The sequence below is a fragment of the Coregonus clupeaformis genome, chromosome 7, assembly GCF_020615455.1.
Source record: "Coregonus clupeaformis isolate EN_2021a chromosome 7, ASM2061545v1, whole genome shotgun sequence".
Lineage (NCBI taxonomy): Eukaryota > Metazoa > Chordata > Actinopteri > Salmoniformes > Salmonidae > Coregonus > Coregonus clupeaformis.
In genome coordinates, this window is record NC_059198.1 from 9,214,266 (window position 1) to 9,240,141 (window position 25,876).

General features: G+C 41.5%; 1 protein-coding gene across 1 annotated transcript; it reads right to left on the reverse strand.

Moving 5' to 3' along the window:
- Positions 1-659: 659 nt before the first annotated feature.
- On the reverse strand, positions 660-21,397 carry LOC121569531 (progestin and adipoQ receptor family member 4-like). The gene is made up of 3 exons (XM_041880580.2): positions 20,193-21,397; positions 9,719-9,937; positions 660-5,962 (listed from the first exon to the last, which is right to left on the reverse strand). Exons 1-3 carry the CDS (start codon positions 20,464-20,466, stop codon positions 5,529-5,531), a joined length of 927 nt encoding a protein of 308 aa, XP_041736514.1. The 5' UTR covers positions 20,467-21,397; the 3' UTR covers positions 660-5,528.
- Positions 21,398-25,876: the final 4,479 nt, after the last annotated feature.

Consider the following 25,876-nt stretch of genomic DNA (forward strand, 5'->3'; position numbering starts at 1 on the left):
AAGGTGGAAATGGGAGGTCTCGTTCTGTCTTCCTACTTGCTGGGGTTGAAACATTTGAATGACAGACGTCAAGAAGAGATTAGATGAAGTTGTTGCAATGTAGACCAAAGTGAGCCTAATTAATGAGGCTAATCAAATCATCAAAGCATATGTGTAATCCTTTATCAGGCTGTATTACTTTGATTTGATTCCATTTTATTTAAATTAAGTTAAAAATATGAAGATAAGCATCGTAATGTCACCGGAACAGAGTCTCCAGAGTGCTCTAAAGAACAATGAATACTCGGGTTAGGTCGGCCCAAGCATCCCTCTTAGTATCTACCATACTGTAGTTGCCTACTTCCAGTGGGGACTGTTGACTGTGGGATATAAATATGCGCAAAGAGGATGCTGTTGTGTACAGGACAATCACCTACAAAATCACACTTAATCACATTTACCCCCTGTGCACAATGTATGGATAACAGGATGAAGTCAAACAGAGAATGACATGGCACAGCTTGGCTGTTTAAAGACACATGCATGCATCCTTTAACCAAACCCTGCTCCCTCAACCCCCCTGAAAACATCTCCAATAAAACAAGCAAGAGAACAGAACAGTAGAGACAAAAGACAGAATGGAAGGCCAGAGGCAGGTTTAAAAATATAGACTTCAGTTTATTGCACAATCGTTGCTGGAGACTGAGGAGTGGGAGGGCCTGTCTGTATAATGCAAGACACTACAGATGGACACATATACAGAGACACAGGGAGATACAAGATGGCCATAAATTAACAGAAGTGTTGGTGAGAAGAACACAGGCGGGTCGATGAGGCACATTAGGATGCAACTTGCACCCAGACATGAAGCAGGACAGACAAAACACAACAACACATTAAAACACAGATTTCATACATGAAGTATGAGATCTTAAAACAGCTCATATATTCAAACATAAAATATCCATAATATACATACATAATTGGTTTGTGCAACCCTGAACATGCAGGGTTTGGTCACTCCTAGCACGGGGATGAGTAGTATGTCAAATCAGATCTTTTTCAGAGCTGATCTGATTGGTCAAAAGATGAGTGAAAAAAATATCAGAATTGGGCTTCCTGTGCCAGACACAGAACGGTTGGCGGTGAGCCTTTCTATGATACAATTAGATGCCTGCAATGGACTGCAACATTCCACAGTTATGTCCACCAGATGGGGCCAAATGAACAGCCATTCATTTCTTTTACATAAACCAAGACAGACCGAAGACAAGGACAGAGAGACAGACAGACCCTCAAGAAAGCTCCCTTCATCAAGAGGAAAAGGGCATTTCATCATCTGTACAGACAGTATCATAATGAGTACCAACCCTCCACAGAATAATTGTATTAATAATAATAATAATAATAATAAGTATCATCATTATCATCATCATATAACAATAGTGTAGACAGTTCATCCTTTATAAATAGTCAGAAACAGGCTAGTTGGCACCTGTGTACAAAAAAACAAACATGTTCCATTTTGTTAGTGTTTTCACACATCAGGTCATCATCATCATAGAATAGCAGAATATACAGACTAAAACAATGACCGTTGGGTGGCCTGGTTCCATCTCTGAAAAATGGTACCGTTGGGTGGCCTGGTTCCATCTCTGAAAAATTGTACCATTGGGTGGCCTGGTTCCATCTCTGAAAAATGGTTTTCAGTTCATTCTCCCACCACACTCTTCCCTCCCCTCCCTCTGAATCCATCTTACCCTGTTCCACACTCTTCCCTCCCCTCCCTCTGAATCCATCTTACCCTGTTCCACAGTCTTCCCTCCCCTCCCTCTGAATCCATCTTACCCTGTTCCACACTCTTCCCTACCCTCCCTCTGAATCCATCTTACCCTGTTCCACACTCTTCCTCTTTGCCCAACCACTCTTTAAATACTTTCACCTTTTTATCAGAGCCCACCCCAAGAACCCCTAAATAATCACTACTTCTACTACTACTGCTGACTCTTACCTTCCCTCAGACCCCCATCCCTGTCCCGTTCAGGAGTCCCTCACAGTGGTCTCCGTGGTGTGTGGCTCTAAAAGCCACGTTTCAGAGAGGAACCCCATGGCCTCAATGTAACAACTACGGCTATGGCACCCTGAGAAGTGGAGAACCCAGGATGGTGGAGTGGTGGAGTCCCTTTGAGTAGAGAGCTAACTGGCCCTTTTTGTTCTTTGTGACAGTTGAGAAACATCCCATTTGAACACACATCCACTTCAGACAGTGTAAATGTATTTGTATCTGATAATGCATAGATATCCAGTTGTAATCAGAGGTATTCACATGCCCCTCCCTCCTGTATCTTCCCCATCTTTTCCAGTCATAAAAAAAAGAGAAAAAAAAAAAGAGTTTACATTTAATTGAGCGAAAGCATTCTTAAACCCTGGGTCTCTCAAAAACCCACACAGTTAACCATTTCTACAATAGAACTGAAAATAATTGCCGTTTTATCTGGGTTCACTTATTTGAGTAAATAGCTTGGATGTAGTTGATATTAAATACACAGTAGTACCACCCCTCAGCCTGTTTCCCTTTTCACTCGGACACAGAGCATTATCTGATGTTACATACATACTGAATTCCAGGTTCCTACTTCTGCTTTCTTTCCTTTACATACATATATGTATAAAAAAAGTATCAGTGTTATATACTGTTTACACTGTATGTATATATAATCTACATACATACATTTACATTATTTATATGGACTTTAAATAAGTTTCATTATTGGTATTCACTTTGATCCAAAGCCCTTTTGAAAAAAAATAAACAGTGCAGTTTATTTGATATAGTTGTATTGCCTCTGTTCTAGTCCCTCATATTCCTGTATTAGTATATACTGTATGTAGTATGTTCCTCTCTTAACACTCATGGTCCACTGCCCTGACAGCATGTGAAGCTCTTAGCTGGGGTGACTGACACATGACATGTCATATGTTACAATGCACAAGCATTTGGCTAATACTAAGTTAAATTCCTCGTATGAGACAATGAGTTTCCGTTTGAGCGCTACTAACATGCATTAATAATCAGTTTCATTCAGTGCACTGTAATACAATTTCAGCTTATGACGATACAAGGGGCCATGTTTGTAATGGACTCACCATGACATGGGTTTCATAAGGGGGCTGAGAAACTAACCAAGGTCTAACACTAGTAAGGGTCAGGTTGCAGTTTGAGGCCTGTGTGGGAGAGGCTGGGATATTCTCCCTCACCCTTGACTCAATGTGAGCAAAGTATGTGCTACAACGGAGGCCCTCGACATTTCATTTGGCAACTTGTGAGTGAAGTGGAAATTAGTGTGGGTACGTTTGAGTGTGTGCACCAGGTTACAAAAGTGCAACGTTACATAGAAACATGCAGGATTAATCTTTTAACCACAACTGTACTTAGTCGTCCCATGGACTAGATAAAGGTCCCTCAGAGCAAAGTAGATTTAAAAAACTAAACGCTTGGTCTCAACCTTCCACATACAGTCTTTGAACAAAATCTCAAAAACACATAAAAATAAACATTGTACTGTTCTTCAGAGCATAAACTCAAATGCCAGTGCAGAAACTAGTGGCAACAAAATTAAAGTTTTTACTTTAAAACTGAGTAACCAGAAATAGTTTGTTCAGGGTTACTGGTTTTGGAAATGGTGAGAGGGTTAGGGGTTCATTCATTCTTGGTTGCAGTTGCCTAATGAAATACTATATGCCCCAGGTCAGCTTGCTACTACAGTACTGTACCTCTCTAAGGGTAACAAAGTGCAAAGAGTCAAGCTGGGCTATGTTAAGTAGTAATAATGTCCAGCTTTGGCATAGAATGCAGTGCATCATACCAAATCATTATCTGGCCTTGGACAGTTAAAAGCCTACAAAGTCGCCTAGCTGTCGGCCATTTCCACCCTCTCAGAGGAACTACAGGAGCTAACCCTACTAGGTTGTAGCAGTCAAATAATAGTGCTTTCTAATTTTAAAAACATCATCACAGACTGGCTCTCTAATACTGTAGCGTAATAAACATTTGGCATCTGTTTGGTGGCAGAACTACCCTTTTCAGTCAACAGGATCCATCCTGCACAGTCATGTAACTATAGTTCAGGTATTATAAAAGAGACATACGGTGTGTTTTATGCACCTTCATTTTAAGCGTAATTTAAGACGCTATGTGCCCTTTTCACTGACTACAGTATGTGCCAAACATGTCATTAAAATTACAATAATCAACAATAAAATTATATTTTTTAAACTTAATAAATAGTCATGAACTAATTCTTATTGACGAATCCTGATTCAAAACAAAATAAAATTCCTCAGTTCAATGTGAGGAAGTCACTTTAAATGCAGATATTGATGAATAAATAAAACATACTGTCTCATAAAATTAAGGTCAACCAATAATAAAGAGTAACTTAATGTAACTCAACAACAGCAATTGTAAATGTGCATAATCATGATTCCCTATTCAAAATGGCTGTATTTTCAATGGCACAATGCATCCAAGTTCAGTCTAGCATTTAGGATATGTGGACTGCACTGCACTAAAAGGGAGGTAAACTTCAAATAAAATGAGCACTAACAAGCCAAGGAATGAACCCATTCACCCACACCCAGTTACCCATACCCTTCACCCATACCCAGTTCATCCCCACCTGACCACAGAGAGACAGGGAGAGAGAGACAGTCAGACAGACAAAGCCAGGGAGAAGGGAGAAAGACAAACAAACATGGAATAAATAATGAGAGGGAGAATATCCTCTCTAATACACAGTAACTCAAGTAGTTCCATAGGACTTTGTGACAGGTCTGGGAGTGCTTTGTGCATTAGTTGTGCATTACTAGCATGTATGCATGCTACTCGGTGAGTGTGTGTGTGTGTGTGTGTATGTGTGTGTGTGCGGTGTGTGTTTGTTCTAAAGTGTATATGCTATGTGCTGCATAGGTTGCAATAGAATGACATCTGAAAGATACTTCAGAAAGAGACTTCCTGCTCAGTGCATATGATATCGTTTAGCCAAATGGTCCGTCTGCTCTAGAAAAATGAATGCATCATTGACGGATCAACTTTGATAAAAGCCATAGGTTGAAATGGTAATTGACACATGAGGATAAGTCAATATCAAATCAACTATTGTTCAAGTGTAACTTCACTTGCAAATCATGATTTTTTTAGTAGACATTTATGTGTGTATTTCTGATATCAAATCCTTAATCTCCTTTGTGTGTAATCTTCACAGATCCTCTGCCGTGTGTGTTTGTGTGGGAATTTGCAATCCATAATGACCAGTGAGCCAATATCCAATCCTTGTGTGTGTTCCCTAACATTGATAGCCACGCATGTATAATGGTAAGGTGGACACAGATACAGTATGAATATTCTTGCTAGGTGTGCATGTGTCAAAGCCTGCACCAATCCCTATTATGTAAAACACTTTATCTGGCCTTCCATGTACGTCTTCATGAACACAGCCCGAGGTCCTAAACCCTGTTACCCTCTGGTCCTCCTCCAGGCAGGGTGGGGCTCAGTCTGAGGGACAGTGGTGGCTGTTGATCCAGAGCAGGTCGTCCAGCACACCCCAGTGCAGGTAGAGGATGGAGCCCACCACCAGCACATGCATGATCTGGTGGCTGTTGCACCAGTAGTCAAAGAGGCCCGGGCGGAAGCGCTCTGGGATGCGCGCGATGTTGATGATCCCACCCAGTACGGCCAGCGCGTCCATGGTGAGGAAGTGTTGCAGCGAGGTGGGGCTGCCGCCGCCCACGCCCACCCAGCGCAGCAGGAAGAAGGAGAAGCGGAATAGGGCCTGCCAGGCAAAGGACCGCAGGCGCCGAACGCTACTCCGCGCCGTGATGGCCGAGTAGATGGCGTAGCTGGACAGCAGGATGTAGACGACCAGAGCCACTGTGCGGGTGAAGGGGTAGCACAGCAGGGTGCTGTAGACGATGGGCAGCGCTCCTGAGGCAAACACAACACACAAAGACAGAGGCAGTCAGTCATTAAACTACACCACAACAGATATTCCCATCCCAGAGAATCATGCACACAGTATAGTAGTCCCCTGTAGCTCAGTTGGTAGAGCATGGCGCTTGCAACGCCAGGGTTGTGGGTTCGTTTCCCACGGGGGGCCAGTATGAAAATGTATGCACTCACTAACTGTAAGTCGCTCTGGATAAGAGCGTCTGCTAAATGACTAAAATGTTTAAAAATATATTCTATAGCCATAATATACTATACTGAATGCAGTTCAACTTTAGGCTACTCATTCTCACATATAGCCTACACCCATGCTAAATAACACAGCCATGGAGCCCTTCCCTTGTGGAATCATGGACTCTCAACTGACTATAATTCCATTATGGCTATACACCATATGCAGTATTGGGGTCATTCCACGAAATTAGTGCCCTTTGATATTTTAGGTAGAAATTGTGCACCAATATAGATTTGTTTTAAAAGTCTGTTATATTCAATGAAGTGCCCTTTAATATAGACCAGATGGAGAATTCAATCAATCTGATTAAAAAAGACTTGCTAAAGTGCCAAAATTCAGCATGTCCCTCCGTGCACCCTCTGTGACTTCCAGGAAGATTTCAACCCACTTAACCCCAAAATATCTAAAGGTTTTCACGATAATTGTAAAGCCCTAGTTATTTTGTTGCTTTGACAAAGTCATTTCTGAAGATTATTATTTATTTAACGTGATTAGTGATTCATTTCAAGGAAGAAAAAAAACCTATCCCTCATTTTAAGGTCAACCCTGTTACGTGAAATGAACTCTCGTTTTAAGATGGTGAAACTACTCCTTTTTAAATATTTTTTTCAAAAGAAACATCGAACATCTAATAATCAAATTATCGTCGAAAAGCAGGTGAGCTGGTTCTACTCTTTTTGGCCATTTTCTGGTGTTTTGTGGTGTAAAACTGAGTGGGTCGAGCATAACACGTCAATCCTGTGACCCATATAGACAGGCTAGAAATGTTTTAATTAAAATGTTTTTGTTAAACATTCATTCAATTACCCCTCCCTGTTGCACACAACAAGCTTCCATTTCCCCTGTCACAAAGGGATTTATGGCTGATTTAAGATTACATTGTCACCCCTGTTACAGTCAACCCTGTTACTGCTGGTGAAGAAGTTGAAGTTCAAGGTTGGTTTATTTTACAGAAACAAAGCATGTCTGACTTTTGATAATAGGAAGGAAATTGTCCAGGCCACTTATGTCTATTTTAGATTATGGGGATATTATCTATATGCATGGAACAGCATCTACACTTAAACCACTAGATGCTGTTTTCCATTGTGCCCTTACTGGTGATGTTATAGAACTCACCATTGTGTTTTGTATCAAAAAGTGGGTTGGGCCCCTTTGTAGTAAGGAGACAGCAGCATTCTCTTGTGTTTATTTACAAAGCACTCATGCAGAAACTTCCTATGTATCTACTATCATTATTCATTCAATTTAGACTTATAAATGAAAAAATCCGGTCACAGGCTTGGATAACACTGGAGGCCCCTTCAGTCTCCACAGAGTTGGGTAAAGCTGCTTTGAGTTTTTTTGCGCCCTTTATGTGGAACAACTCACAGAGAGCTCTGAAATGAGATGTGATCAGAGACCTCCATGTTGATAAATGTGTCTGTTTTTCTTAATATGCTTTGTAATTTTGTATATCTACAGTACCAGTCAAAAGTTTGGACACACCTACTCATTCAAGGTTTTTCTTTATTTTTACTATTTTCTACATTGCAGAATAATAGTGAAGACATCAAAACTATGAAATAACACATATTGAATCATGTAGTAACCAAAAAAGTGTTAAACAAATCAAAATATATTTTATATTTGCGATTCTTCAAAGTAGCCACCCTTTGCCTTGATGATAGCTTTGCACACTCTTGGCATTCACCTGGAATGCATTTCAATTAACAGGAGTGCCTTTTTAAAAGTTAAAAGTTAATTTGTGAAATTTCTTTCCTTCTTAATGCGTTTGAGCCAGTCAGTTGTGTTGTGACAAGGTAGGGGTGGTATACAGAAGATAGCCCTATTTGGTAAAAGACCAAGTCCATATTATGGGAAGAACAGCTCAAATAAACAAAGAGAAACGACAGTCCATCATTACTTTAAGACATGAAGGTCAGTCAATCCGGGAAATTTCAAGAACTTTGAACGTTTCTTCAAGTGCAGTCGCAAAAACCATCAAGCGCTATGATGAAACTGGCTCTCATGAGGACCGCCACAGGAAAGGAAGACCCAGAGTTACCACTGCTGCAGAGGATAAGTTCATTAGAGTTAAATGCACCTCAGATTGCAGCCCAAATAAATGCTTCACAGAGTTCAAGTAACAGACACATCGCAACATCAACTGTTCAGAGGAGACTGCGTGAATCAGACCTTCATGGCCGAATTGCTGCAAAGAAACCACTCTTGAAGGACACCAATAAGAAGAAGAGAATTGCTTGGGTCCAGAAACACGAGCAATGGACATTCGACCGGTGGAAATCTGTTGTTTGGTCTGATGAGTCCAAATTTGAGATTTTTGGTTCCTACCGCCGTGTCTTTGTGAGACGCAGAGTTGGTGAACAGATGATCTCTGCATGTGTGGTTCCCACCGTGAAGCATGGAGGAGGTGGTGTGATGGTGCTTTGCTGGTGACACTGTCTGTGATTTATTTAGTATTCAAGGCACACTTAACCAGCATGTCTACCACAGCATTCTGCAGTGATACGCCATCCCATCTGGTTTGGGCTTAGTGGGACTATGATTTGTTTTTCAACAGGACACCTCCAGGCTGTGTAAGGGCTATTAGGAGAGTGATGGAGTGCTGCATCAGATGACCTGGCCTCCACAATCACCAGACCTCAACACAATTGAGATGTTTGGGATGAGTTGGACCACAGAGTGAAGGAAAAGAAGCCAACAAGTGCTCAGCATATGTGGGAACTCCTTCAAGACTGTTGGAAAAGCATTCCTCATGAAGCTGGTTGAGAGAATACCAAGAGTGTGCAAAGCTGTCATCAAGGCAAAGGGTGGCTACTTTGAAGAATCTCAAATATAAAATATATTTTGATTTGTTTAACACTTTTTCGGGTTACTACATGATTCCATATGTGTTATTTCATAGTTTTGATGTCTTCACTATTATTCTACAATGTATAAAATAGTACAAATAAAGAAAAACCCTTGAATGAGTAGGTGTGTCCAAACTTTTGACTGGTACTATATATGAACGGTGTATTTATGCAGGGCTCATCTGAAAACAAGACCCTAGTCTCAGTATGACTTCCCTGTCAAAATAAAGGTTTAATAATAATAATTATAATAATAATTATAATAATACTTTATTTGGCACTTAATAGGCACTTACTATAGTAATTTTTTTATGAGATGGGAAAATGTTATTTTAAAAAAATTAAGTTATACATGTGCTCTTCATGACAAAGTGTGAAATCAAACTTTTTTCCCCCACCAAGTTACACATCTCAAAAGGCACCGAATTGTTGGAATGACCAATTGGTTATTGGATACTCAAGATGATTTGCATAAATGTAAATGAAAATGGATTGCACAAAAAGAGTGTGCCAGACAGTGTAAACAGAAAACAAAAGGCTGGAAGAGAAAGGAGAGAAGGAGATAAGACAATGTAGAGAGAGAGAATGAAAGAATCAATGAGAACAGAGAGCTTTTAGTTGCTACCCAGAAGCCCCTATGCTTACCCAGCGTGTTGATCATGCAGATGCCGCACATGTCGAGGGTGAGGAGGGTGTGGTAGACGGGCTCTCCTCCCTCGTGGTTCATGAAGAGGTGGTAGAGTACAGAGCCCAGCTGGGGGGACAGGCAGGCCAGGAAGTGGACCACACCCAGCCATGTCACACTGATCTGGGACCAGGGGAAGTTGAGCGGGATGAGGAACAGGAAGCAGAGTAGAGGGATACCTGTTGGGAGGGGGTGAAGGGGAAAACAGGGTTCAGTCAAATAGGCCGAAATCTTGCTGAAAACTAGCACCAGCTTTACCAATACAAAAAGTGTGCAGTTTGAACTACTGTACTGGAAAGTTTATTTTCACCTGTTATTATATTCCAATGAAATGACAAAAAAGGTCAGATGTGTTATGAATGTCCAATCACATTAGCAATACGACATAGCGCTACTGCATAGACACCATTTTTTTCACCTTCCACAAGCTCTTGTTTTGCTTCAGCAACAATTACTGCTGCACTACAGGGCAATTCCACAGTAACTGAATTACGCAGAGACTGTATGGCAAGCAAAAAACAACTATGTACAATGACTACTTTGAACAATTTACACACCAGGGTTTCTCCCCAGGACTTTTTAACAAGGTGGTGCTGCAGAGTACATACAGCCGGGGGGGCTCAGAGATTTTTGAACACCTGTAACTGCCATTCCCTGCAATCTAGAGCAAACAACGGTCTTATATGATAACAAATCAAGTTAAAAAATATATATATATATATATGGTTCGCTCCTACAGACAGTGAGTCACGTGGCCTGCTATATAAAGCAGGCAGACAGGCATCCAGTTACTGTTCGATTGAACGCTAGGATGACCTATGCGACTTTGAGCGTGGTACGATTGTCCAGTATCTCAGAAACGGCTGGCCTCCTGGGATTTTCATGCATGATAGAGTCTAAGGTTTACTGAGAATGGTGCGACAAACAAAAAGCATTCAGTCAGCATAGCCCTGTGGGCGAAAACTGCTTGTTGATGAGAGAGGTCAAAGGAGAATGGCAAGAATCGTGCAAGCCAACAGGCAGGCCACAAACAGGCAAATAATGGCGCAGTAGAGCGGCATCTCGGAACACACAACTCGTCGGTCCTTGTCACGGATGGGCTATTGCAGCAGACGACCCTTCCGGGTTCCACTCCTATCAGCTAAAAACAAGAAGAAGAGGTTCCAATGGGAACACGATCCCCAGCACTGGACAACTGAGGAGTGGAAAAACATCGCCTGGTCCGACGAATCACGGTTCCTGTTATGTCATGCTGATGGCAGAGTCGGGATTTGGCCTAAGCAGCATGGCTCCTAGGCTTCATCCTGCCTGGTGTCAACGGTACAGGCTGGTGGCGGTGGTGTAATGGTGTGGATAATGTTTTCCTGGCACACGTTAGGCCCCTTGTTACCAATTGAGCAATGTTTGAACACCAACCACACCTTGTAGAATCCATGCCCTGAATAATTCATTCTGTTCTGGAAGCAAAAGTGGGTCCGACCCGGGACTAGATGGGTGTACCTAATAAACTTGCCACTGTGTGTAAGTGCCTTCAGAAAGTATTCATACCCCTTGACTTAAATAGATGTCTTTTCCTCACCCATCTACACACAATACCCCATAATGACAAAGTGAAAACATGTTTTTAGAAATGTTAGCAAATGTATTGAAAATGAAATACCGAAATATCTAATTTACATAGGTATTCACACCCCTTTGCTATGACACTCCAAATTGAGCTCAGGTTCATCCAATTTCCTTTGATCATCCTTGAGATGTCACTACAATTTGATTGGAGTCCACCTGTGGCCAATTAAATTGTTTGGACATGATTTAGAAAGAAACACACCTGTCAATATAAGGTCCCACAGTTGACAGTGCATGTCAGAGCTGAAACTATCCCATGATGTCCAAGGAACTGTTCGTACATCTCTGAGACTGTGATGAGGCATATATCTGTGGAAGGGCATAAAACTATTTGTAGTGTTGAAAGTTTCCAAGAGCACAGTGGTCTATCCAGACTCTGCCTAGAGCTGGCCATCTGACCAAACTGAGCAACCGGGCAAGAAGGACCTTGGTCAGGGAGGTGACCAAGAACCCAATGACCACTCTGACAGAACTACAGAGTTCCTTGGATGAGATGGGACAACCTGCCAGAAGGACAACAGTCTCTACAGCACTTTAAGGGAAAGTGGCCAGACGGAAGCCACATCTGAGAAAAGGCACATGACAGCATGCCTGGAGTTTGCAAAAATGCATGTGAAAGACTAATAGCATAAGGCAACAGATTATGTGGTTTACTATTTGGCCTGAATGCAAAACACTATGTCTGAAGAAAACCAGGCACAGCACATCAACCGTCTAACACCATCCCTACTGTGCAGAATGGTGGTGGCAGCATCATGCTATGGGAATGCTTTTCAGCGGCAGGGATTGGGAGACTGATAAGGATAGAGGGAACAATGAATGGAGCCAAATACAGGCAAATCCTTGATGAGAACCTGCTTCAGAGTGCAAACAACCTTAGACTGGGGCGAAGATTTACGTTCCAACAGGACAATGACCCCAAGCATACAGCCAAAGCAACGCTGGAATGCTTGAATCCCATTGAAAATCTGTGGAAAGACTTGAAGATTGCTGTTCACCGCCACTCCCCATCTAATTTAACAGAACTTGAGAAAATCTGCAAGGAAGAATGGGAGAAAATCCCCAAATTCAGATGTGCATAGCTGATACAGACATACCCAAGACGACTCAAAGCTGTAATCGCCGCCAAAGGTGTGAATACTTATTTAAATTAGATATTTATGTATTTCATTTTCAATAAATTTGCAAAAATGGCTAAAACATGTTTTCACTTTGTCATTATCGGGTATTGTGTGTAGATCGGTGAAAAATAATAATATCTTTAATCCATTTTGAATTCAGGCTGTAACAACAAATGTGGAACAAGTCAAGGGGTATGAATACTTTCTGAAGGCACAGTTTTTTTCCTTTCTCTCTTACATTCTTTGGGAGAACCCTGCACAGTAAATACAAATAAAACAACATTTACTGGAAAAACTGTGCAGATGCAAAGATGCACAGTTCTTTCCTGTGAAAAATCGCAGTGTAAATCCGTTACCATGGAATTGCCCTTTAACTACAGAGATGTGTTGTAGGTTGCTTCACTTAGGCTATTGGGAGGTGCTTGGTGAGCAAAAACAGGTCCTTGAAATTTGATACACACATATCACTCTCCTCCACATCCCACCTTCTTCCCCGTCTTTCGTTCACTCTGCCTTTCCCAATGTCAAATCATTTGTCCTGGCCAGGTGATACAGCCAATGCCATCTAACACCAGAGGAGGCTGGTGGGAGTAGTTATAGGAGGACAGGCTCTTTGTAATGGCTGGAATGGAATAAATGGAATGGAGTCAAACATGTGATTTCCATGTTTGATGTGTTTGACACCGTTCCATTTATTCCATTCCAGCCATTACAATGAGCCCATCCTCCTTTAGCTCCTCCCACCAGCCTCCTGTCTAACACGTCTATTTTGAGTGTAATATCTCTTCTGCACCCCTCCCTCCCAACCACACTCAGCACTACTGAACAGTACAACTGGACAGGCTCTCTAAGGCTGCATTTACACAGGCAACCCAAGTCTGTTTTTTCCCCCAATAATTGCTCTTTTGACCAATCACATCAGATCCTTTTCAGAGCTGATCTGATTGGTCAAAAGACCAATTAGTGAAAAAAAGATAAGAATTGGGCTGCCTGTGTAAATGCAGCCTAAGAGGTCCAAAGTATGATTGCTACTCTTTAGACAGGAGGTGTGTGTTTCTATCCAAAAGTATTCCGGCTGTTGACCCTATTGTGCAAATGTAGCATGTAGACTCCATTTGTGTGATCCTATATGGTTTTCAGGTGCAATATATTACCAAAAATAGGACCTGTGTGACTTCATCACCTTGAAATACAGTGGGGGAAAAAAGTATTTAGTCAGCCACCAATTGTGCAAGTTCTCCCACTTAAAAAGATGAGAGAGGCCTGTAATTTTCATCATAGGTACACATCACCTATGACAGACAAAATGAGAAAATAAAATCCAGAAAATCACATTGTAGGATTTTTTATGAATTTATTTGCAAATTATGGTGGAAAATAAGTATTTGGTCAATAACAAAAGTTTCTCAATACTTTGTTATATACGCTTTGTTGGCAATGACACAGGTCAAACGTTTTCTGTAAGTCTTCACAAGGTTTTCACACACTGTTGCTTGTATTTTGGCCCATTCATCCATGCAGATCTCCTCAAGAGCAGTAATGTTTTGGGGCTGTCGCTGGGCAACACAGACTTTCAACTCCCTCCAAAGATTTTCTATAGGGTTGAGATCTGGAGACTGGCTAGGCCACTCCAGGACCTTGAAATGCTTCTCACGAAGCCACTCCTTCGTTGCCTGGGCGGTGTGTTTGGGATCATTGTCATGCTGAAAGACCCAGCCACGTTTCATCTTCAATGCCCTTGCTGATGGAAGGAGGTTTTCACTCAAAATCTCACGATACATGGCCCCATTCATTCTTTCCTTTACATGGATCAGTCGTCCTGGTCCCTTTGCAGAAAAACAGCCCCAAAGCATGATGTTTCCACCCCCATGCTTCACAGTAGGTATGGTGTTCTTTGGATGCAACTCAGCATTCTTTGTCCTCCAAACACGACGAGTTGAGTTTTTACCAAAAAGTTCTATTTTGGTTTCATCTGACCATATGACATTCTCCCCAATCCTCTTCTGGATCATCCAAATGCACTCTAGCAAACTTCAGACGGGCCTGGACATGTACTGGCTTAAGCAGGGGGACACGTCTGGCACTGCAGGATTTGAGTCCCTGGCGGCGTAGTGTGTTACTGATGGTAGGCTTTGTTACTTTGGTCCCAGCTCTCTGCAGGTCATTCACTAGGTCCCCTCGTGTGGTTCTGGGATTTTTGCTCACCGTTCTTGTGATCATTTTGACCCCACGGGGTGAGATCTTGCGTGGAGCCCCAGATCGAGGGAGATTATCAGTGGTCTTGTATGTCTTCCATTTCCTAATAATTGCTCCCACAGTTGATTTCTTCAAACCAAGCTGCTTACCTATTGCAGATTCAGTCTTCCCAGCCTGGTGCAGGTCTACAATTTTGTTTCTGGTGTCCTTTGACAGCTCTTTGGTCTTGGCCATAGTGGAGTTTGGAGTGTGACTGTTTGAGGTTGTGGACAGGTGTCTTTTATACTGATAACAAGTTCAAACAGGTGCCATTAATACAGGTAACGAGTGGAGGACAGAGGAGCCTCTTAAAGAAGAAGTTACAGGTCTGTGAGAGCCAGAAATCTTGCTTGTTTGTAGGTGACCAAATACTTATTTTCCACCATAATTTGCAAATAAATTAATAAAAAATCCTACAATGTGATTTTCTGGATTTTTTTTTCTCAATTTGTCTGTCATAGTTGACATGTACCTATGATGAAAATTACAGGCCTCTCCCATCTTTTTAAGTGGGAGAACTTGCACAATTGGTGGCTGACTAAATACTTTTTTTCCCCACTGTATATAAATATAAAATAAATATATGCCATTTAGCAGACGCTTTTATCCAAAGCGACTTACAGTCATACATCCGTATTTATGTAGCCTATTTTCTGAATGCTTTTATGCTGCAAGAATATTGCAATAACCTTTTTCTCTGAATGACAAACCTTTTTCTCTGAACGTGCTTTTTCTTTTAATTACTTTTCTCTGAATGACGAATAGCATAGTAAGGGAGAGGTTAAGCTGCCTGCCTGCCAATCAATCAATCAATCAATCATTCCTGGTCTTAATAAAGGTTTCCTCCTCCTTTCAGGCATTAATTCCCCCTTGCCCTGGTGATCACTAATCCTGTCTGTTTTACTGACTGTTGGCAGGGTGTGCTGTAAGTAAAACTGAAGGAGTTGGCTGACACTAAAACGCAACAATCCTTTGGTACACAAGCATCCTTTATACCGTAGCAAGTTGACTTCACTTGAGGTCATCAAGAATCCTATGCTAGAGACCATGGTTTCATATGCAATCTTTGTCACTTCAATCTGAAAATGAAGAGGAGTTTTAGAGAGACAGACAGCCTTCTCCTTCTCTGCCCAACACATATACTGAAATTATAAGAGTATGTGTGCAAATTAATTTTGAATAACTATAACTTGTTACCATACTATCTGACATTATTACCACACTATTACCAATTTATTCTGTGCTGTAAAGTACTACCATGCGCTACCAAAACTTTACATAAAGCTTATCATGTTAGTCATCAGCTGGTGATGAGATTTTTCTTTGGTTTTGCCTGTAGCAACTTACTGTGATTCAACTAACTACAATGGCAAGCTGCTTGCTAGTTAGCTAGCCAGCTAACATTTTCCATGGCTGCTGTCACTGGTCACAGTATGGAGCGATTTCAGTGCCAACAGAAACTGTATTTGAATTCAACATTTTTGAATTTGTAATGCACAAATTGAATCATTGAATTCATAAATTGAACTTGTATTTCATGATTTAAAACTGAATTGAATGAACAGTTTTAAAGTTCAATTTCAATTGAAATAAATATTCAAATTCAATATGGTAGATATTGCATTCATTGTCTGTGTATCAAGTTTACAAACTATCATTTTAAGTTGATCAAAGCTTCATATATTCAACATCTCAGATGCATTCAGATTCAGTTTTCAAATTCAGTTCTCTAAATTCAGATTCAAAACCAGAGGCAACATCCTGGTACTTTGTCAGCAAGGAATGGTAGAAGAGAACAGATAGAATAAAATGTTCTACGGGTGAAACAGGGTTCCGGCGGTTTCTGGAGCCAATGTGGCATGTTTAATTTATTTTCTTCTGATTCATTTGGCTCTAGCATTTGAACCATTTTGGCTATAAGCTATTATGACCCCATTCCTGAAAGCTAAGACTCTCTTGAATATTGTCATGCCTTCTGTTCCCCTCTATGATGCTCACAGGACGTGCAAGACACGTAAGGGAGTGTGACAAAAATAAACGCAATTCGGCCCCAATAAGAATATAGTTGAATAGCCCTGTCATAGCCCTTCTAAGGATAGCTTTTCCACTCCCTATTTAATCTTGCTCTTGTGACTGACTGGGTTCGAACCAGGTCTCCAGCATGTCACAAGACTGTGTTAGCCCCACTTAGCTAAATCCCATATGGATGAGTTCAGGAAGCTACCATAAGTCTTCAAGTCTCCAGCAAGGTTACTCAGTAAAAGAGCGTGGACCTCGGTTACATTTCACCCGCCTTTGACCTCATACTCACGGCACCAATATAACTGACTGGGTTCGAACTCATGCCTACTGCAGAACAACACTTTCTGTGGCAAACAAAAGCAGAAGAATCTGTTTACCACATTTAATGAGAGTGCAACAGCGGTGGTTTGGTGATCCATGCATGTGATGAACAACCTTGCCTGAGACCTGAAGACATGATTTGGTTCTAAACCAGGTCTCCTGTGCGCCAGACAATACAACTTTTCAGGTCTCAGAGTACTCATCACGCAAGCATGGATACACTTCACCCCACTATGACCTCCTCCTCGAAGAGACCCATCCAAGTCACTTTAGCTCAGCAGGTTAACAAAGTCTTAGCCCAGTCAGTCACATTATAATGAGTACCCTTGCCGGAGACTCGAAACGAATATGTCTAACATGTCAAACTAACACATCTTCTGATCTCAGGCAAGGTTCTCATTACATATGCATGGTCACAGAAGGCACAACCATGTTCCGAGTTTTAGCTTTCAGGAAAGGGGTCATAATAGCTTATAGCCCAAAGAGTTCAAACGCTAGAGCCAAATTCAACGGAATAAAATAAATTCAACATGCCACATTGGCTTCAGAAAATGGCTGAAACCTGTTTAACACAGAGCGCAGGGTTCTCCCCAATGTAAGAGGGGTGCTCGCCACCTTGTAGACTGGCTGCACCACTACAGTGAGGGAAAAAAGTATTTAATCCCCTGCTGATTTTGTACGTTTGCCCACTGACAAAGACATGATCAGTCCATAATTTTATTGGTAGGTTTATTTGAACAGTGAGAGACAGAATAACAACAAAAAAATTCAGAAAAACGCATGTAAAAAATGTTATAAATTGATTTGCATTTTAATGAGGGAAATAAGTATTTGACCCCTCTGCAAAACATGACTTAGTACTTGGTGGAAAAATCCTTGTTGGCAATCACAGAGGTCAGACGTTTCTTGTAGTCGGCCACCAGGTTTGCACACATCTCAGGAGGGATTTTGTCCCACTCCTCTTTGCAGATCTTCTCTAAGTCATTAAGGTTTCGAGCCTGACGTTTGGCAACTCGAACCTTCAGCTCCCTCCACAGATTTTCTATGGGATTAAGGTCTGGAGACTGGCTAGGCCACTCCAGGACCTTAATGTGCTTCTTCTTGAGCCACTCCTTTGTTGCCTTGGCCGTGTGTTTTGGGTCATTGTCATGCTGGAATACCCATCCATGACCCATTTTCAATGCCCTGGCTGAGGGAAGGAGGTTCTCACCCAAGATTTGACAGTACATGGCACCGTCCATCATCCCTTTGATGCGGTGAAGTTGTCCTGTCCCCTTAGCAAAAACACCCCCAAAGCATAATGTTTCCACCTCCATGTTTGACGGTGGGGATGGTGTTCTTGGGGTCATAGGCAGCATTCCTCCTCCTCCAAACACGGCGAGTTGAGTTGATGCCAAAGAGCTCGATTTTGGTCTCATCTGACCACAACACTTTCACACAGTTCTCCTATGAATCATTCAGATGTTCAATGGCAAACTTCAGACGGGCATGTATATGTGCTTTCTTGAGCAGGGGGACCTTGCGGGCGCTGCAGGATTTTAGTCCTTCACGGCGTAGTGTGTTACCAATTGTTTTCTTGGTGACTATGATCCCAGCTGCCTTGAGATCATTGACAAGATCCTCCCGTGTAGTTCTGGGCTGATTCCTCACCGTTCTCATGATCATTGCAACTCCACGAGGTGAGGTCTTGCATGGAGCCCCGGGCCGAGGGAGATTGACAGTTATTTTGTGTTTCTTCCATTTGCGAATAATCGCACCAACTGTTGTCACCTTCTCACCAAGCTGCTTGGCGATGGTCTTGTAGCCCATTCCAGCCTTGTGTAGGTCTACAATCTTGTCCCTGACATCCTTGGAGAGCTCTTTGGTCTTGGCCATGGTGGAGAGTTTTGAATCTGATTGATTGATTGCTTCTGTGGACAAGTGTCTTTTATACAGGTAACAAACTGAGATTAGGAGCACTCCCTTTAAGAGTGTGCTCCTAATCTCAGCTCGTTACCTGTATAAAAGACACCTGGGAGCCAGAAATCTTTCTGATTGAGAGGGGGTCAAATACTTATTTCCCTCATTAAAATGCAAATCAATTTATAACATTTTTGACATGCGTTTTTTCTGGATTTTTTTGTTGTTATTCTGTCTCTCGCTGTTCAAATAAACCTAACATTAAAATGATAGACTGATCATTTCTTTGTCAGTGGGAAAACGTACAAAATCAGCAGGGGATCTAATACTTTTTTCCCACACGGTATGTAAAAGAACTAAAAAGTAAATGTTTTTATTTATTTGTTAGCATTTAATAGAGTCTTTTTTGCTCTAGATTGCAGGAAATGGCACTTACGTGTAAAAAAAAAAAGTCAAAATCTCCAAAGGCGGTCACTGCCCCGCTCCAGGCCTCCCCCGGCTGTACTCTGCAGCACCACCTTGTTAAAAAATCTTGGAGAGAACCCTGGAGCGTGTGAATCTATCTGTTATTTCTACCATTCCTTGCTGGCAAAGTACTAGGATGTTGTCTCTGGTTTTGAATCTGAATTTAGAGAACTGAATTTGAAAAGTGAATCTGAATGCATTTGAGAAGTTGAATATATGAAACTTTGTTAAACTTTAAATGATATTTTGTCAACTTAATACACAGACAATGAATGCAATATCTACCATATTGAAATGGAATATATAAATATTAAATGTGAATATTTAATTCAAATGAAATTGAATTTTAAAACTGAATGCAATATTCATTCAATTCAGTTTCAAATCATGAAATACAAGTTGAATTTATGAATTCAATAATTAACTTTGGGCATTACAAATCTAAAAAGATATAATTTAAATTCAATATCTTTAATACAAATAGAAAAATATTAAATTCAAATAGTTTCTGTTGGCACTGAAATCGCTCCATAGCAAAGCCTTCACCCAGGCACTGCACTGTCGCTAGCGAGGTAGCAAACCCATTCATTAATTTCAAATCAAAATCAAATGTTATTTGTCACATACACGTGTTTAGCAGATGTTATAGTGGGTGTAGCGAAATGCTTGTAAAGCGCTAAAGCGTTAGCTAGTGGTTGCTAGCCAACCAACAAGTTATCTTCATCCCAAAATATTTAAAACTCACCATGTGTGTATATGTTTCCCAGTTCGTTGTGCATGTAAAAAAGGCTTCTGATACAGTCTTGGACAGAAGATATTGGTCGGTATCCAGTCAGGACGTATTTGTTGAATTGAAGATGAGGAGGTGAATTCGCCCAGTCTAATAGTCTGGGTCCATTTAAAAATGCCATAGCAACCAAAATAGTTAAAACGACGCCGCCAAAAAAGTAAAATAATGACTGTACACCTATATACACATATAACAGAATTATTGCGAATAAAAATTTATTAGACACCATTGATACAATCTGGGGGGTTTAGCTAGCTATAATGTGCTGCTAGCTACATAGCTAGTTAGCTCCCATAGCTACCGTGGCGAGCTAGCGACAGAAAACCAGTTCTTTCTTTTCAGCACCACACTACCCGGTGACAGCGTTTTTATCCCGCTGTTTGCTTTTAAAAACCGCTACTTGTGTCAACCACAGGGGTTGACAAAGCCGAGGCCAACCACATACATGGTGTAAGCCCATGGTATACATTACATATTACATTTAATTGGCGACATAACACCCAACATCTCTCGGAGGTTAGCTAACAAAATATAATTCATGGTAATTGCTAGCTAGCTAGTTACTCAATGTGTAGCAAGCTAGCGTACAACATTCCACGGCACATAGCATTAGTCATAGTTAGTTCATCTGCACCAGTCCAGTGGCTAGCTTGCGTTAGTTTAGCTACTTCCATCCGTCACCTTGATACCGCTGACTACAGAGGATTGGGTTTAGCGGTCAGATTTCCAATGCAGGACTAACGTTAGCAGGTCATAACGTAAAATCAGCTAAAATCTCGCGCACAATTATCTCTATTGTTTTTACAAAAATATCCATATTCTGGTTGCAGCTAGCTGCTAGCTAGTTTGTCACCGACCAACAACTGCAGATGTCTGGAGATGGAGTGCGATGGAACGCGTTAGCGTGCTGCTGCTGTGATTTGCACCGGGAGATTTCAAACAAATATGTGTAAGGAAGATGTCACTCCGACACCAAAAAATACAGATTTTCGTGTCCAAATCTTCTCTCAGATTGATACCCCCATTTCCCATCAAGATTCCGTCAAACTCTTGTTAAATGTGGCTCGTTTGTTCACCGGCGTCGAGTCCCTCGCATCGGATGATTGATGCCCTGTACCCGGCAGTGACGCTCTAATCCAATGTGGGTATAGAGCGGTACTGAAGAGAATCGACAAGTGAGTGCGAGGGATTTACACTGGGATTTTATGAGAAAACAGCACAAGGGAGACAGGGACAATACCTCACCAGTCACTGTCTAGTATTATTTTGGAATAATGTTTAATAATGGCTGCACCAATAATTAGGCTATCCTCTCTCTAGAATTTAGGAGACATGATGGCAAAAACAAACAAAGTTATTTGTATATTAATCTTATATCTTCTCCTATGTGTTTTTCTAATTACTTTCACGTAGTTAACACATTTAGGCCTACAACAGCAAAGTTTATTTTAACATACACAAAAATGCACATAGGATAAGAAGGTGAGAGGTTGATTGTAGTGCCAGCCAGGGTGGCGGGTGCCATGTCAATCAACCAGCCCTCGCAGTTTGCGCTCTACGTTCACCGTTCATTAGCCAATAGGAAAGCATATAACATGAACACGCCATTACTAAACCAATTGGAGCACAGAATTGTGTTCATGGGTGTGTTCATAGATTATATTTCTATGGGTGTGTTCCTATCTGATATGATACTGTAGTTGTGAGAGGGCCAAGCATAGAGAAAATATATTGTTGGAGGTATGCCTAATAATTCTAATTGACTGTATAGATTGTGATTCAATAAAAATACAATTGTTCACCAAAAAGTAATAACTTAGTTACTAGGAGCATATGAATGTTTCTCTAAATATGAATCTAAAATCTTGTTTCCACGCTCTCTTTCTTTCTTTCTGTCTCTTTCAATTCAATTCAATTCAAGGGGCTTTATTAGCATGGGAAACATATGTTTACATTGCCAAAGCAAGTGAAATGGATAAACAAAAGTGAAATAAACAATAAAAAGTGAACAGTAAATATTACACTCACATAAGTTCCAAAAGAATAAAGACATTTCAAATGTCATATTATGTCTATATACAGTGTTGTAACGATGTGCAAATAGTTAAAGTACAAAAGGGACAATAAATAAATATGGGTTGTATTTACAACAGTGTTTTTTCTTCACTGGTTGCCCCTTTCTTGTGGCAACGGGTCACAAATCTTGCTGCTGTGATTGCACACTGTGGTATTTCACCCAATAGATAAAATCCTTCTTTTTACGCTGCTGCTACTCTCTGTTTATTATCTATGCATAGTCACTTTACCTCTACCCACATGTACATATTACCTCAATTACCTCGACTAACCTGTGCCCCCGCACATTGACTCAGTACCAGTACCCACTGTATATAGCCTCGCTACTGTTATTTTACTGCTGCTCTTTAATTATTTGTTATTTTTCTTCTTCTTTTATTTTTACTTATCAATTTTTTACTTAACACTTATTTTTCTTAAAACTGCATTGTTGGTTAAGGGCTTGTAAGTAAGCATTTCACTGTAATGTCTACACATTTTACATTTACATTTCAGTCATTTAGCAGACGCTCTTATCCAGAGCGACTTACAGTTAGTGAGTGCATACATTATTTTATTTTTTATTTTTTTCATACTGGCCCCCCGTGGGAATCGAACCCACAACCCTGCCGTTGCAAACGCCATGCTCTACCAACTGAGCTACATCCCTGCCGGCCATTCCCTCCCCTACCCTGGACGACGCTAGGCCAATTGTGCGCCGCCCCATGGGTCTCCCGGTCGCGGCCGGCTACAACAGAGCCTGGATTCGAACCAGGATCTCTAATGGCACAGCTAGCACTGCGATGCAGTGCCTTAGACCACTGTGTTGTATTCAGCGCATGTGACAAATAACATGCAATTTGATTTGATTTGATTTGATATGGGAGTTTATCAAAATTGGATTTGTGGGTCTGTGTAATCTGAGGGAAATATGTGTCTCTGATATGGTCATACATTTGGCAGGAGGTTAGGAAGTGCAGCTCAGTTTCCACCTCATTTTGTGGGCAGTGTGCACATAGCCTGTCTTCTCTTGAGAGCCAGGTCTGCCTACGGCGGCCTTTCTCAATAGCAAGGCCATGCTCACTGAGTATGTAAAGAGTCAAAGCTTTCCTTAATTTTGGGTCAGTCACAGTGGTCAGTTATGCCACTGTGTACTCTGTTTAGGGCCAATTAGCATTCTAGTTTGCTCAGTTTTTTTGTTAATTCTTTCCAATGTGTCAAGTAATTATCTTTTTGTTTTCTCATGATTTGGTTGGGTCTAAATGTGTTGCTGTCCTGGGGCTCTGTGGGGTCTGTTTGTGTTTGTGAACAGAGCCCCAGGACAAGCTTGCTTAGGGGACTCTTCTCCAGGTTAATCTCTCTGTAGGTGGTGGCTTTGTTATGGAAGGTTTGGGAATCAATTCCTTTTAGGTGGTTGTAGAATTTAACGGCTCTTTTCTGGATTTTGATAATTAGCGGGTATTGGCCTAATTTTTTACGTTGAACACATAGGATATTTTTGCACTCTCTCTTTCTCCCTCCCGCTCTTTCATATCTAAACTTGAATAACATTATGAGTCTCCAGGGTCGGCCAGTCTCAACATTTCAATAGTTGTCCTATGAGGTGACCCTATGGGTGTAACATGCCATAAATGTCAGTCGCTTTATATGAGAGACTTGATGCCATTGTTTTTTTTTTTTATAGTTCTGATTAACACATTAAAATTAAGCTTGGAGCTAAGGCAGTGGAATCTCCCTCAAACATGGTAGAGTGCGTCAACTGAGAGTGGGCTGGTTAACATTGTTCCTTCAAATTTTGTCTGATATGGGAACACTTTTTGAATTACGCTGAACAGAAATATAAACGCAACATGCAACAATTTCAAAGATTTTACTGAGTTACAGTTCATATAATGAAATCAGTCAATTGAAATAAATTCATTAGGCCCTAATCTATGGATTTCACATGACTAGGAATACAGATATGCATCTGTTGGTCACAGGTACCTTTAAAGAAAGGTAGGGGCGTGGATCAGAAAACCAGTCAGTATCTGGTGTGACCAGCATTTGCCTCATGCAGCGCGACACATCTCCTTTGCATAGAGTTCATCAGGCTGTTGATTGTGGCCTGTGGAATGTTGTCCCACTCCTCTTCAATGGCTGTGCGAAGTTGCTGGATATTGGCGGGAACTGGAACACGCTGTCATACATGTCGATACAGAGCATCCCAAACATGCTCAATGGGTGACATGTCTGGTGAGTATACAGGCCATGGAAGAACTGGGACATTTTCAGCTTCCAGGAATTGTGTACAGATCCTTGTGACATGGGGCTGTGCATTATCATGTTGAAACATGAGGTGATGGCGGCGGATGAATGGCACGACTATGGCCCTCAGGATCTCGTCACGATATCTCTGTGCATTCAAATTGCCATAGACAAAATGCAATTGTGTTCATTGTCCGTAGCTTAAGCCTGCCCATACCATAACCCCAGCGCCACTATGGGGCACTCTGTTCACAACGTTGACATCAACCCACACAACGCCATCTGCCCAATACAGTTGAAACCGGGATTTATCTGTGAAGAGCACACTTCTCCAGTATGCCATCAAAGGTGAGCGTTTGCCCACTGAAGTTGGTTACGACAACGAACTGCAGTCAGGTCAAGACCCTGGTGAGGATGACAAGCATGCAGATGAGCTTCCCTGAGACGGATTATGACATTTTGTGCAGAAATTCTTTGGTTGTGCAAACACACAGTTTCATCAGCTGTCTGGGTGGCTGGTTTCAGACCATCCTGCAGGTGAAGGAGCCGGATGTGGAGGTCCTGGGCTGGCGTGGTTACACGTGGTCTGCGGTTGGGAGGCCGGTTGGATGTACTGACAAATTCTTTAAAGCACTCTGGTGGACATTCCTGCAGTCAGCATGCCAATTGCACGCTCCCTCAAAACTTGAGACATTTGTGGCATTGTGTTGTGTGACAAAACTGCACATTTTAGAGTTGCCTTTTATTGTCCCCAGCACAAGGTGCACCTGTGTAATGATCATGCTGTTTAATCAGCTTCTTGATATGCCACACCTGTCAGGTGGATGGATTATCTTGGCAAACGAATGCTCACTAACCCTGGCGTTGCAAACGCCATGCTCTATCAACTGAGCTACATTCCTGCCGGCCATTCCCTCCCCTACCCTGGACGACGCTGGGCCAATTGCGCGCCGCCCCATGGGTCTCCCAGTCACGGCCGGCTATGATAGAGCCTGGATTCGAACCAGGATCTCTAGTGGCACAGCTAGCACTGCAATGCAGTGCCTTAGACCACTGCGCCACTCGGGAGAGTGTTGTTGTTCACTGATATATGTTTGAAGGGTGTTGTCTTGTTCACTGTCTTGTTGTGTGTTATGTTTTTGTTGTTATTAGTGTAATGGTGTAATGTCATATTGAAAAATATAACAACTTTATTGACAAAAAAAAACATTCTTCCTTCAGTCAGTTATCCATGGCCAGCTCATATTGCTCTGCCTCTTTTACAGCAACAACCTGATTATATTTGGTCATTTCAGAACATACATGTAGCTTGTTATATTGAATTAGCAGTTATATAA

Coding starts and splice junctions, on each gene's coding strand:
- LOC121569531 (XM_041880580.2), bottom strand. CDS start 20,466: ATGGTGTCTAATAAATTTTTATTCGCAATAATTCTGTTATATGTGTAT. Junction 9,938..20,192: donor GGGAAACATATACACACATG/GTGAGTTTTAAA, acceptor CCCTCCCAACAG/GTATCCCTCTACTCTGCTTC. Junction 5,963..9,718: donor CTGCATGATCAACACGCTGG/GTAAGCATAGGG, acceptor TGTTTGCCTCAG/GAGCGCTGCCCATCGTCTAC.